Source organism: Choristoneura fumiferana, chromosome Z (assembly GCF_025370935.1).
Source record: "Choristoneura fumiferana chromosome Z, NRCan_CFum_1, whole genome shotgun sequence".
NCBI lineage: Eukaryota > Metazoa > Arthropoda > Insecta > Lepidoptera > Tortricidae > Choristoneura > Choristoneura fumiferana.
The window spans coordinates 43,886,599-43,901,559 of record NC_133472.1 but is presented as its reverse complement, the minus strand read 5'-3'; the positions used below and the strand labels follow the sequence as shown (position 1 = coordinate 43,901,559).

The following is a 14,961-nucleotide window of genomic DNA, read 5'->3' as shown; positions in this document are numbered from 1 at the left end:
ATTATTGGACGGTGGAAGCATTCTACACTTCCACTGAACGTAGATATAGTTTAGATATAGTTAGTGTTTAGTTTTGTAACTAAGGGACCCCATACATTCCTGTATTATTATTATTTTTTGTATTTTTTTTCTTTAATTGTATACTGTAGTTTTTAAGTATTTTATTTTAATTTTTTTTATGGTGTATTCGTTTATTTCGTTTATTTATTATTAAATAAATATAGATAAAATTAAGTATTATAATAATAATAAGAAGACAAAGAAAACTTACCTAAGAAACCTTAACTAAATATATCTATATGTAATTACTTTATTTTGAAAACATGACTTTCTGCCAAGTTTCTTGCGGCGCATTCTTCTCGGCAATGATGGTCTTTCCGAAAGCGCTGGTAGTTTAAAAAATGACGTGTAAAAGTGCCCATTGCGGCCTATTTCCTGAATAAATGATTTGAATTTTGAATTTTATTATTTATTTATTGGCATAAATAACAATAACAAAATGTGACCACGAAGATTGAGGAGTATGCAACTTTCGAAAATGATCGAGAAGTGCAATAATTGCAGCTAAAAACTAGTTCGTAAAACGGTGTCATTTTCGTGAACGCAAGACAGATCTAGTTCACTTTCGCCACTTGAATTCGACAGCGATCCGACCACTTTTACGAGGCAAACAGGACGTCATTGATGCAACCCGCGTCTGAGACAAGGTTCCAACTTAACCTAAGTTCCAGAAGGAATATAAACTTTCCGTGAGATGAATAAGGCTTAAAATTTAACTACCTGAAGATAAGGCATTGCAGGTAGCGACTTGTTATATAATTGATGCAACACTACTCGTTATTTACATATGTCCATATATGTTAACTATATGCTTTCATCATCATCATCATCTCGTCCTATATATGTCCCACTGCAGGGCACAAAACGGGAGGGCTTGGGTCATAATTCCCACGCGGGCCCAATGCGGATTGGGAACTTCGCACACACAATTTCTTCGCTAGTGTGTGCAGGTTTCCTCACGATTTCCTTTACCGTAAAACTCATGGTAAATTTCAAATGTAATTTCGCATATAATAGAACTCACAATCATTTGCTTAAGAGGCTTTATATTATAAGTCAAACCACTAAGCTAGGGTATTTCAAGGGAAAAGTGAATTACGTTACACTTTACGTGTCATGTCATATACAGTTTCCATCAGATTTCGGAGCGGCCGAGGTGATCAAAAACACAAACTCCAAATTAATACCTTAATAACCTAACCAATAAAAAGTTGGAAAACCCTCGACTTTGTCACTTCAAAGTTCTATATCTCCAAAAATGGCTGAACCGATTTTGATGAAATATATCTAAGAACCACCGCTAGAGAACCAACTTTCAAATGCAAAAAAAAACCGCATTCAAATCGATTCACCCGTTTAAGAGTTACGGTGCCACAGACAGATAGACAGACACATATAGCGGTCAAACCTATAACACCCCTCTTTTTGCGTCGTGGGTTTTAGAGTGCATATTTTTTTATGGCGACTGTACTCAACCGATCGTAATAAAATTCGGTATGGAGATAGTACATAATGACATCTACATCTCATATTGTACAGTCGAGTTCATAAACTTGTGTGCAAAAATTTGATCAAAAATATCTGAACACGGCTCTATTGTTAACGAAGCAACTCGCAGAAGCGTGTTCAGATAATTTTGATCAAATTTTTGCTCACAAGTTTATGAACTTGACTGTACATCTCTTAAATAACCTTACCACAAAAATTTCATTTTTAATGGGTACAAGCTTTTATTGCTGACTGCACTCTTTGTTGACTGTACTTGCATTGTCACCCAAACTACATTTGCATGCCAAATTTCAAGTCGATGCTATTAACCGTTGAAGAGTTCCGTCCTGCGGAGACGATCCTGGCCGGACTACCAGGATGTCACTACTAGATTATTGTATTGTTACGCGATTTACATAAGTATGCCAAATTTCAAGTCAATCCGACTACTGGAAGTTGGTCGAATTTAACTTGCAAGATTTGACTACAGACAGACAGAAAGAGACAGATAGACAGACAAACTAAATAAAAGCTTGTAAAAATATAAGCTTCCGATATATCTATATGCTCTGCAGTGGGAAGTATTAGGCCGAAATGATTAGTATGGTTACTCGATCGCTTTCTACATACAATTTTACATTATTATATTATTATATGACCACGCTACATCCAGAGCATGACCATCAGAATAGAAAACATATACAGTACTCTGTCGTATTATAATTGCCTTTTTAGAGTTCCGTACCCAAAGGGTGCCAACGAAACCCTATTACTGAGACTCCGCTGTCTGTCTGTCCGTCCGTCTGTCAAGGGCTGTATCTCTTGAGCCGTAATATACTCAGCAGCAAATTTGTCCACCCTTCATACAAAATTACCGATTCTGCATACATTTGAGGGCCAGATTTTTTGGCGCTCAGTATAGTTAGACACTTGAAATTTTCACAGATTATATATTACTATGGCTGCTATAACAACAGAAAAACAGAATAAAAAATATTCAAGGGGGGCACCCATACAACAAACGTGATTGTTTTGCCGTTTTTTGCTTCATACATAATAAATAATAAAAAAAATCATTTATTCAATTTCTTGAGGGTACATTATTACATTATCGCTGGTGCCTCTTTTTAAGTAAAAAAAACCTGTGCTAAGAGACACCGTTACTCTGTAAACAGGTATCTACTTTGTATAGTGGAAAATTAATAATAATATTAATAACGGCAACAGGTAAATGCTTGAAATATTCACAGAATATTTAGTTGTGTATAAAATTATTATAAAATAAAAAATATTTAACGGGGCTCCTATACAACAAATTTGATTTTTTGCCGTTTTTTTTGCTAATGTCTAATGTTGTGTAATAATGGTACGGAATGGTGGAAAAGTAATGTCGTATAATAAGTACGGAATCCCTCGTGCGCGAGTGCGTCACGCACTAGTCCAGTTTTTTAAATTTCAACGTTACGATTATTTATAATCTTACTTTTATGTTGATGATTTTGGTTATGCATAAAGGAAGTCTCGGTTTGCTGGTTTGTGCGTGTGCACTCCCGAAATGAGAGAGAGAGTAGCGGGAAACCGGTGGATGCAAGTGGCGAGTTGTCGTTCATTGTGGCGTTCTAAGGAGGAGGCCTTTGTCCAGCAGTGGACGTCTTCGGGCTGATGATGATGATGATGATGATGACTCCCGAAATGAGATTTAAATTTAAAATTGGAATAAAAATTCAAATTTAATCTTACCATAAATTCGTGTGTGGTTAAGTAAATACCCGCCTATTACCACTTCAACTTACATAATTTTTCGAGATATGTCGATGGCTTCTTCAGCGAACTTCCATAATGTCATCACTGATTGACATTTAATCATAACTTACTCTATAATGTTACAAAAGCCACTTTGCTAATCACCTACTTATCACTAAAGCAGCAGGAAGTGGCACGCGCAACGCTAAATCAACATGTAATGTTTAACACCATAGAACTAAGAGAAATAGAAATGTCATCGGGTATAATTGATGATAAGTTTTTTTTTATTAACCCCGAAGCTAAAGAGGTGTGTTACGTTGACGCCAATGCGTGTCTGTCTGTGTCAAACAGATAGACCAATATCAATGCAGTTTTTTTTATTCTATGCACTGTCTCTTACCTATGTTTCATTTGAAATTGGTGCAGCCGTTACAGAGATATCAAACTTTGATATGACAATGTCGGGGGTTGTTCAACTTTTCTAAGTCGGTTAGGTTATCCATAAAGAGACTTTCATTCTTCAGCCACCATGAAACCATTTCACAGTAAACGTCATAGTGACATCACATTAATTTTAACAAATAAACTTATCTTTAATTTAACTGACATTGGCCCAAGCCTTATGGCCGCCATTAAGAGGAATAAATAAATAAATCGTAATGACTTTTTCATCACACTTGCTCGTAGACAGTATCTAAACATGCAGGCTACCTTGGTTGCAACCCCCCAAATAAAACCCCCGACCTTAATGTGCTTGTCATGAAACCAGTGGTCGGTAAATGTGTCATTGCGCGTACAAATTTTCTTGTCAGGAAGCCCAAGGTCGGTAAATGAGTCAATGTGCGTACTGATGCTGCTGCGCGCGCTGCTTCAGGACCACACGCACACGCACGTTGCGGCGCATGCTGCGGGAGGGGGAGGGGGAGGGCGGCACTGCCAAGAGCGCAGCCTAAGGTATCGCCAATATTTGGAACAATTATATTTTTTCTTTTAGAAATATAAAATTTTACTCGCAAATGTGATGAAAAACATTGTATGTCGCTCGGTCGGTACTAGAATAACGAACATCGACTCATTAAAGCCCTCAGTCTTCGACTTCGGGCTTCTAATAGACTCTCGTTCGTAATTCCTTATTTACCGCCCTTAAGACACAATGTACTATTCCTTTAAAAAGGTTCCATGGTGACTCATGAACTAAAGTCCTTGGGCGTACCTATCTTCCTTCTTTAGCGACATTCGTTTTATTTTCCAGTTTTGTAATAGTAGGGCTGCCATCCGTCCGGGTTTCCCCGGATTTGTCCTAGTTTAGAGGGCGTCCGGGGAGCGTCCGGGCGGGGTTTCATTTGTAGTCCGGGTTTAAAAATATTTTTAATTTTTAGACCAATGCAATTAGAGTTTTTCGAAGAATTAATTTCCAGCAAGCTTTAAATCGATTTATAAGGATCTTATTTGACTGGCCTATATTTTATTATACCTACTGACCAAGTTTAATAAAAACCTGGGTTTTGGGCTCCAAAATCCGGGGTTTTCACGCGTCTTGTCCTGGTAGCGAAATTTTAGAGATGGCAGCCATTATGTAATAGTCACCAGCACCAATCTGACACAACAAGCGTGCATAAATATCTGATACGACTCTATTTCTAGGGCCGGAAGGACGTGTCAGATATTTTTGCACGCTCCGCTGTGGCAGATATTAATGCTGGTGACTGTACCTCTTTAAATTATGGCTTTTAAGCGGTCGCATTTTTTAGCGTGCCATTTCTATTCGTCTACCTTTAATTCTGTGGTTAACATACATAATGATACAACATACAGCCTGCAGCGCATGCGACGAAATTACATATTATTTTCATACACCACTTCAAACAATTTTTAGTGTTATAAAAGCTGCTAAGTTTTACAGTTTTGCAGGTGGTAGGACCTTGTGCAAGGTCCGCCTGGATTGCTACCACCATCTTGCTCGCTAATCCTGCCGTGAAGCAGCAGTGCTTGCTTATATATTTTTAGTTTTATTGAGCTATTTTGATTGATTTGATTGTTTTTTAGTTTTATATAAATTAAAAATTATTAAAAGATATATGTAGAAACTTCTTGGTTTGTGGCTGTTTACACCTGATTGCCTTGGTCTTAGACGAAGATTTTACTTTATGCACTAGAGCATAAAAAGTCATTTTATGTCGCCTAGATCCAGCATAAATACGAACTTTACGAGCATGAGATGTGAAAAATGCTTTGCAATCGCCTAGTTTGCTATTGACATTCTTCCAGTTTTTTTTCGATAAGCCTCCGCCGCCTGACTTTCTAATCTATCTTAATCAATGTTATTAAATCCGTTGGCCTGTCAACTCATATTATGTCATTGAGTCATCGAATTACGGTCGGCTCTGCCAAATCGCATGGCTGGTTGCCTTACTTCTTAACTTCATGAGAGAAGGTTCTATTTGTGAGCCAATTTTTGTTGCCTACAAAAATATCACTTGGACATTTTGCACTATTTAGTATTTTCCGTAAAAAATATGAAAAATTGTTAGAAAACACCCTTATGAGAAAAACATAAAAAAATCAGAGTAAAAGTTTAATTTTCATTTTGTTTTTTAAAGTAAAAAAAAAAACTAATACTTCATGCAAATTAAAGTTAAAATTGTATTCTGCTTGCAAAAAAGAATAAAGTAAGTAATACAGTCTTCTTACATTATAATAAAACCAATGAGGGCTATCGTTTTTTGTCTCACTAGATGGCGCACTGTTGCGTGACGTTTTTAAGAATGGCTTTCAAAGTCTGTTATTACGGGCGTGAAAACAAAGTTTAGATTAAAATCATATTTAATACACCTTAAAACCGTACCATAAAAATATCGAGCATGCCACAGTGTTGCATAGTCCCGTTTTGTTCGGAAAAAGGAGGACAAAGGTTTCCGAAAGACAAAACTGTCTCAAAACACAGACATTCATTGCCCCGGAACGCATATTTGCCATAATTAATTTCAGATATTGCAAAATATTCACAAATTTATTCTAATTTTAAATAAACCCGCGTACCTCAGCCAAAAACTTTGAGATTTGACATTTCGGAGACCTCACGCTACACTAGCGCCTCTAGTGGCGAATTCATACGCGATAACCCTCATTAAAACAAAATAGATTTTTTTGAGAAAATTAAAAAACCTATGGTATTATTTTTGATAATTAACATAATATGCATCTAAGGGTAATACATATTTTTTGCTTATTCAGACCATCTTTAAGAAAATCTTACATCTTTAAATGAGAAATTCTTGCCACTTCGATTGAAATCTGACTTATCCCGATGGCCAACCACTTATTATGCACTGACTGCATGTGTAAACAAAAATGATTTCGAGTTGTCAATTTGCCACTTGCTCGTATGCCATTTGCAATCAATGATAGTAAATTCAAAGCCACGTAAACTGTTTAGTTCGCGAATCGCGTATCGTATACAAGTGAAACTAAAGTGTTAGGCGCAAAGCACAACCATCCCGCATACAGAGCGGGCGAAGGCGTGAGAAAAATAAGCGCTAAGTAGTTTTTTCGTAAACCCACATCATTTCATTTGAATAGCTGGCGTGAAGTTTTGTTCCGCGTAACCACAGTATAACAAGTTTCCCTACAGTAAGCCGACGGAGACGTCTAAACAGAGCAATCGTGCGGGGCGTGAGGGGTGGGACGCGGGTGGGAGGAGCCCCAGCTGCATAATTCGCCGTTCTTAGTAGCTTGGGACAAGTCTTCTAGGGCTATCGCGTGGTGTGTGGTGGTGATGGTGGTACGACATGTATCTTCATCTCGCATGAGTCTAGAAACCGAAAGTATTTGTCGGTTACTAATCTATGAAAGTATATTTTGTAGGGAAAAAAATGATTTTTATTTCAAAAATAGTATATTTTGATACTTTTTACCCCTAGTAAGTATGCCACACCTAATTCATTTTGTTTTATATAATTTCGCAATTTTAAATTTGTGACAACCGTACTTACCTAAATACCTATACGGGCTGCGGTATCGCTCAACTTCAAAGGCGTCGGCCTACTGTACGGAAAACTTGTTATACTGTGGCGTAACTCTGCGTTTACACCAGAGATGCGCGAGGACGTGTTGCGAGGAACGTTTAACCCCCGACGCAAAAAGAGGGGTGTTATAAGTTTGACCGCTATGTGTGTCTGTCTGTGGCATCGTAGCTCTTAAACGGGTGGGCCATTTCAAATCACTGAATTTTAGCAACCCCCTAATGGTTTTAAAAGACCTATCCAACGATACCCCACACTACAAGATTGGATGAGAAAAAAAAACACCCCAACTTTACGTCTATGGGAGGTACTCTATAATTTTTTTTTTAAGTTTTTATTGTACCATTTTGTCGGCATAGTTTACATATTCGTGCAAAATTACAGCTTTCTAGCATTGATAGTCCCTGAGCAAAGCCGCGGACGAGGAGACAGACAGACAGACATTGCGAAACTATAAGGGTTCCGTTTTTGCCATTTTGGCTACGGAACCCTAAAAAACTACTACACAAATAAATAAATAAATAATAAATAAATAAAATTAATGTCACGGGACAATTCACACCAATTGACCTAGTCCCAAAGTAAGCTTATCATAGATAAATATAATTATATAGATAGATACATACCTAAATACATATTAAACACCCAAGACCCGAGAACAAACATTCGTATTTTTCATACAAATATCTGCCCCGACACGGGAATCGAACCCGGGACCTCAAGCTTCGTAGTCAGGTTCTCTAACCACTAGGCCATCTGGTCGTTACAAATGCTTTTTTTGTTTTGCTTATCCAGTATTGGAATGTGAGAGGCGCTGCGACCGGCCGTCTTCCTCACAGGGACCAGTCTGAAAACCAGCGCGGGTCAATCAAGCCCAGCATTTGCTAAGACTCGACCTATTGTCCCGAATTTTTATTTTTTTCTCCCACATTTTTTTATTTTAATTTTAAGTTGTGGCAATAAAGGTTTTTTTTATTTATTTATTTAAAAACTGCAACTTAAATTGTACCATTTTTTTCTATTTGGCTTTCTACAGAAATTAAAATCTGTAGAAATGGGAATGTATATAAATTGCATTATTATAAACTGTTCTTCGAGCTGTGCTTATGGCCTATGTGTATTTATGTCGTTTTCAATAACTTCGTTTCCTTCCCAGTTTCTGTTGTTGGCGTAATTTAGCTTTGTCTTCATATCGAAGAACAGCTGTGCATGATCCCGCATCAGCTTCCTAAAGTGCTGCTTACTCAAGAATAGGATCTGAAAAGGAATGTAAAATTGATAATCAGGAAATGGGGACAACAAGTACTGAACTATAAATCAAGGCCAGATTTAGGGTAGCACAACAGGGCCTCCACAAAAGAAAGAGGGGGAGGTTTTTTCGCTGCTTTACCTTTACCTTTAAGGCCGGCAACGCACTTGTGACTCTTCTGGTGTTGCAGGTGTCCATGGGTGACGATAATCGCTTACCATCAGGCGATCCGCCTGCTCGTTTTCCCCCTATACCATAAAAAAAACCTATAGTAATTTGTACAAACATAATTATTTTAATTATACTGTTCATTTTATTTGGAAAATAGTATGGGCAGGGGGTCCCCACTCCTCTGTTGCCCCAAGGCCTCCACACCTCTAACATAAGCAACATAACGTTGAGAAACCGACATTGTCACTTCAAAGTTCAATATCTCAAAAAGGGCTGAACCGATTTTGATATAACATAAAGAATTCCCATTCACAGACACACAAATACAACAAAATTTAAAAATAAGAATACCTAAACAACAAAAATAAAAGAAAACATTTTTTTTACCATCGCTAGAAAACATGCTTTCAAATAAAAAAAACTGCATTCAAATCGGTTTACCCGTTTAAGAGCTACGGTGCCACAGACACACATAGCGGTCAAACTTATAACACCCCTCTTTTTGCGTTGGGGGTTAAAAACGTACCTACCAAATATGACAGCTGAACTTTGTTTTATATTTAGTTAAAACACTTATCCAAACTAAGTATAGGAAATCATTTGGCACCTCCAGCGCTGGTTACCTAAGATTGTTGTCTACAGTGCCCCTAGTGTAAGTTTTCGGTTACAAAATACGTCTCGATCGCGTTCACGTTAAAATCTCTATTTATATGGAAACACGAACAGCGCCTCTAGCGGAACGTTTGCGATGTTCGTGTTTCCATACAAATTGAGATTTTAACGCGAACGCGATCGAGACGTATTTTGTAACCGAAAAGTTACACAAGGGGCACTGCACGGCTACTACGAAACTAGAAACTCGAAGTTCGTATCGTACCGTCCCTCTCGCTCTCGTATTAAACAGTATAAGTGTCAGAGGGACCGCACGACACGAACGAGTTTCTTAGTAAACACTAACACTGCAGCTGGTAGCAGCGACGATCGTGCTCATCCTCATTTCCTTGTCGGTGACGAGGGAAAGCTCCCCGAAGTAGTCCCCATCCACCAGGTGGCAGGTCTCTTCATTTCGCACGGAATACACGGCCAGCAAACCGGACTCCACAATCACGAGGCCGTCGCTCTGAGTGTATGCCTGGAAGGGTGTACTGCCGTTTCGGCAAAATATTTTTCGCCAAATATCACTTCCTAAAAAACTTATCGCAGTAGTTTAATTTCCCAAAAGAATCTTTAGCAATATCAATTTGTATTTAATTAATTTGGCCAAATTATCATTTGGCATAATTTTACATTGTCAAGTTTTATTATGACAAACGTTTATTTAGCAAACGTTTTCTTTTGGCTAATATTATATTCCAAAAAAATGTTACCAAGCAACTGCTACCAGAAAAGTAGATTAGGTTTAAGTTAGAACTGCGTCCCCCACAGAAACGAACTGCTATCAGAAAAGTAGGTTATTATGCCATGCAATATTTTGAGAAGAGTGCTTTATGCCAAACGATACATTTGACTAAATAATACTTGGTAATATGAAACATGACTAAGTAATTATTTTTGAAACAATAATTTGCCAAAACAAAATTTACTAACTGTAAAATTGCGATAAGTTGTTTTAGCAAATGATTTTTTGCCAAATGACAATTTGAGTAAAATATTTTGGGATGTGATACTTTGGGAAAAGTTTTTTGCTCATAAATTAGTAATCCGCCTGGAAGCAAAGGCTGATGCCAATTTTGGATTTAAGCTGCGTTCCCAATTCCACCAATAACCTGCGAGGTTGTGTTCCGAGGAATGGGTTTTGCATTAACCAATAGAAACGCTTCATTTACCTCGCCTCGCTACGCTCAGCTGTTTCCACCAGAGATGTGCTCGAGATGCTTTATTTACACATCCTCGCACGGCACATCACATGACATCAGGTTGCAGGTGGTAGGGCCTTGTGCAAGGTCAGCCCGGATTGCTACCACCATCTTGCTCGCTAATCCTGCCGTGAAGCAGCAGTGCTTGCACTGTTGTGTTTCGGCGTGGAGAGTAAGACAGCCGGTGAAATTACTGGCACTTGAGGGATCCCATCTTAGGCCTCTAGGTTGGCAACGCATGCAATACCCCTGGTGTTGCAGATGTTTATGGGCGGTGGTGATCTCTTACCATCAGGAGACCCACTTGCTCGTTTGCCATCACATGGTAATGAAACATTTCATTTGTCATTACCATACTTCAAAGAAATTAAAAAAACATATTTCTGCTAATTTTAAGTATAATCAATTAAATTACATAAAAACTCATTTAGCGCAAAAATTTTTCGCAAATTTTTAAAACGAAATGAGAGAAATGCCCATAGACAAGAATCCAGTTTTGATGATATTCAGGATGGGCAGTTTACTCTGAGCAGTTTTTCTTGTTGTTATATTTAAAATTGGCATTCTCTGCTTGGACTTATACCTATAATTTCAAGCTGTCGATTTTCCATTATCCAATTTTGCGCTTCGTATTGTTAAACTATTTTGGAAGGCAGGCGAGGCAGGGGAAGGCCGAGACGGTCATTTATAGATCAAGCCAAGGAAAAAGACAATGTCATGTCGTATCAGGAGCTGAAAACGCTGGCAGAGAACCGAAAAGAGTGGCGATTACTCCACCGACAAGAGCTAAGCTCTTAAATTAATGATGATGATTGTTAGAAAATCTACGAATTCAGTTTTGTGTAGGTATTTAAAAAAAAATAAAGTTAAACGAGCTAACTAAAGGATTGAAGGCAGTTTCCCTCTAGAGCCTTTCAGTTGTTCCCACCTTTACTTAGTACTTAAAAAGAAGATTTGGAGGCTGTTTCACCATCCCTTGATTAGTTTTAGTTGACGGATAAATGTGATGCCGTCTCCGTCTATTCGGACAAAACAAACAGAGACGGCTTCACATTTACCGTGAACTGCTTCAACTTTGCCCTCTGGCCCCAACATTGCCTGATTCAATTTGGAGTCGATAACTAGCACCCTTCTAGGTTTTTAAACTTTTATCCCCCGTAAAAATAATTCCCGTGTAGATAAAAGTTTAAAACCTATAAGAGTGCTAAGTTATCGACTCTAAATGGAATCAGGCAATATTGGGGCCAGAAGGCAAAGTTGAAGCAGTTTACAGTATCCGCCAAATTAGGTAAAACAGGTGGTTAAACTTACATTACCGATAACATCCTTGTCCAAAAACACTTCTTGCTGTAGCAGCAGAGCTATTTCGTTGATAACGTCAAACGGCCAATCAGCAAAGAAAGGCAAACGCAACACGTGTTTCCTGTAGCAGCTGAGGACAATATCTCTCTTGAGGGCCTTAGGCAAAGCGCCAAACAATCCATTCTGCTTCTCAGTCAACGCCAACGTAGAAATCTTGCATTGATAATATTCATTCACCTTATCGTGCATAACATCAGGCATCTGACGTGCTCGAAGTATATTCTTCGTACGATCCAAATTCGTGATATACAAGTCTTCAGAATACGTCAAGCGCGTAAAGCAACTGTTCATGCCCACGAAAATCCACATATGAAACGTGTAAGCGATGACGAAGGCTATAAGAGCGGATAGTTTATCAAACGTAGTCTCATTCGGCCGCAGCCCGTACCCAAACAACAGAAAGCTCTTACTGATCCTCGATAATTCCAGAGAAAAGAACAGGAATCCCGCATCTTCCAGTTCCATAGTGTATCTGTACATCAACAGAACGCTCACGTAAGATCTTTTGTCCAAAGATTTTTCAACGATTATGCAAACCATATTCAATGCGTCGGAGAGAGTCATCATTTGTAACATTGATACCATCCCAAGAATCAGAGTCCTTAGGAATTTGCAGAATGTCGTTAACTTGTATGAGCTTCGCTCCCTGTTGTAGATGCTGGACACCTCAAACAACCTGATTGTGCCAATTAAGCTGAAAATGCGTAAGGTAACTACGAACATATTGCACTTGCACGGCGAGCAGTTTATTCTGCTGCCGTACTTGAGTAACAAAAGGGCTTCTAGAGGGATTGCAGAAGCCACGTGGATGCACAAATTTGTGGAGAGAAACTTGTACATAACATAGCTTGGGTCCATGTAGATTGTCCTGGAAGCTTTGTCCGCGTAGCCAGTTTTAAAGTTCACGTACACGTCGTAGATTACGAGGGCATCACAAGCCAATGCCGCGTAGTGAATGGACATGCCCATGTCGTGGATCATGGAGGAGTTTATGTGGATGAATATCTTGTTTAACACCATTATGTGCAGGATGAAGAAATCCCAGAAGCTTCTGCAACAGATTTATAAAGCAGTTGAGATGTCAAAATAAAAAATAAAAAATCTGTAAGTACCTAGGCCGCAAAGGGCTTCTTTGTATGTCACTTTTTCTACTGCCGGCGCTTTCGGAAAGATTATTATTATTGCCAAGAATAATGCGCTGCAACAATTGGCCGAAAGTCATTTTTCAAAACAAAATCTATACGTAGGTACAATTCAAAATAAAGTTAAGTAGGCTAATTAAAAATATATATACAATTAAGATAGGAAAATAATAAGTGCAGCGACTAAAGTTTTATTTAGCATCCGCAACGGAACATCTGTTTTTGTTCTTTAATGAGGGCTATCGCGTATGAATTCGCCGCTAGAGGCGCTAGTGTAGCGTGAGGTTCCGAAATGTCAAATCTCATATTTTGGATTTACGCTGGATTATTTATAATTTGAATAATTTTACGAATATTTTGCATTACCTGAAATTAATTATGGCAAATATTGCTTCCGGGGCAACGAATGTCTGTGTTTTGAGACAGTTTTGTTTTTCAGAAACCTTTGTCCTCCCTTTTTTCCGAACAAAACGGGGACTATTCAACACTGTGGCATGCTCGATAATTTATGGTACGGTTTTAAGGTGGATTAAATATGATTTTAATCTAAACTTTGTTTTCACGCCCGTAATAACAGACTTTGAAAGCCATACTTAAAAACCTCACGCAACAGTGCGCCATCTAGTGAGACAAAAAACGATAGCCCTCATTGTATAAGTACTGTAGTTTTTAAGTATTTTATTTGTAATTATTTTATTTTGAAAAATGACTTTCTGCCAAGTTTCTTGCGGCGCATTCTTCTTGGCAATGATGGACTTTCCGAAAGCGCTGGTAGTTTAAAAAAATGAGGTGTAAAAGTGCCCATTGCGGCCTATTTACTAAAAACGAATGTTCAATAAGTGATAGACGTACCTAGTACTTCGCGTTCTACCATCACGAATATAAAGACGACATTTCCTTGGATGTTTGAGAAAAATATTTTTTTCACACCTCTCCTTCAGAAAAATAACTTTTCCTCCCTGACGAGAGGGAGCAAAGTACAAATTTTCTGTTCGAGGCTTTTCTAAGCGTATTATTGCAAATGCCATTTTTTTTCAAGTTGATAATTGTAAAGCCACGCCTTTTTCTATGCTGGTTGTTCTTTAATAATATTTAGATTTTTCTTTTGCAAGTTTCTTGATGCTCGGTGTGAAAACTTGTATGAGCCACTCGGGAGCAAAATTATTTTCATCTTGGGCCTTAACACTTGAATCCCTCATTACGCTCAGGATTCTACTTTAGAATCCCTCGCTACGCTCAGGATTCTATTGTAGAATCCTTCGCTACATTCTGGATTCAATGTACGCCCTCGCCGTAAATACACCATTTTGCTCCCTCGTGACACAAATAACTATTTCTCAAGAAACTACTCCGTTACCACACATATTCGTAGTGTTAAATATGTGCCCATCCAACACCTTCGTCATTCGACATTCTAACGCCTGAGTTGAAAGAATAGCAACATCTTAGCTTAATGTTGCACTTGTAAGTTTCAATAGGAGTAGGTTTTTATATTATACGAACCTGAATTTGCTCAAAGGATGTATGGAGCTCCGGTAATGTCTGAAATGTATCGCTCTTGCCACTTTCATGGCATGAGAGCTGGTGTAAAAGTGCTTTGCGCGAAGATCCGTGAAGGACAAAAGGAACAAATTATACCAAAACCTCTTCAAACTTGAGAAACACCCTTCGCCCTTTATATCCACATCCAGAACATCTTTTTCGTCCCAAACAGAACAATTGTGATCGTAGCAAGGCTCAAAGTAAGTACTAGCTTTTTTTGGCATTTTAAATTGCTGAAAATTACAATTTTTGACTTTACCGCTAGGCGACAAAACCAAGTTAGCGCTGTGCGGGTGGCTAAATAAGGAACTAAAGGCGCCATC

The 14,961-nt window shown here is 38.3% G+C and overlaps 1 protein-coding gene across 2 annotated transcripts; it reads right to left on the bottom strand.

The window, feature by feature from the left end:
- Window positions 1-8,314: 8,314 nt before the first annotated feature.
- LOC141440145 (potassium/sodium hyperpolarization-activated cyclic nucleotide-gated channel 2-like) lies at window positions 8,315-14,897 on the bottom strand. Of its 2 annotated transcripts, XM_074104618.1 has the most exons (5): window positions 14,600-14,897; window positions 12,865-13,005; window positions 11,904-12,426; window positions 9,695-9,868; window positions 8,315-8,573 (listed from the first exon to the last, which is right to left on the bottom strand). In XM_074104618.1, exons 1-5 carry the CDS (start codon window positions 14,860-14,862, stop codon window positions 8,421-8,423), a joined length of 1,254 nt encoding a protein of 417 aa, XP_073960719.1. In that variant the 5' UTR covers window positions 14,863-14,897; the 3' UTR covers window positions 8,315-8,420. The 2 variants fall into 2 exon arrangements, with proteins under 2 accessions (XP_073960719.1, XP_073960713.1); XM_074104612.1 differs by having other exon boundaries at window positions 11,904-13,005.
- Window positions 14,898-14,961: the final 64 nt, after the last annotated feature.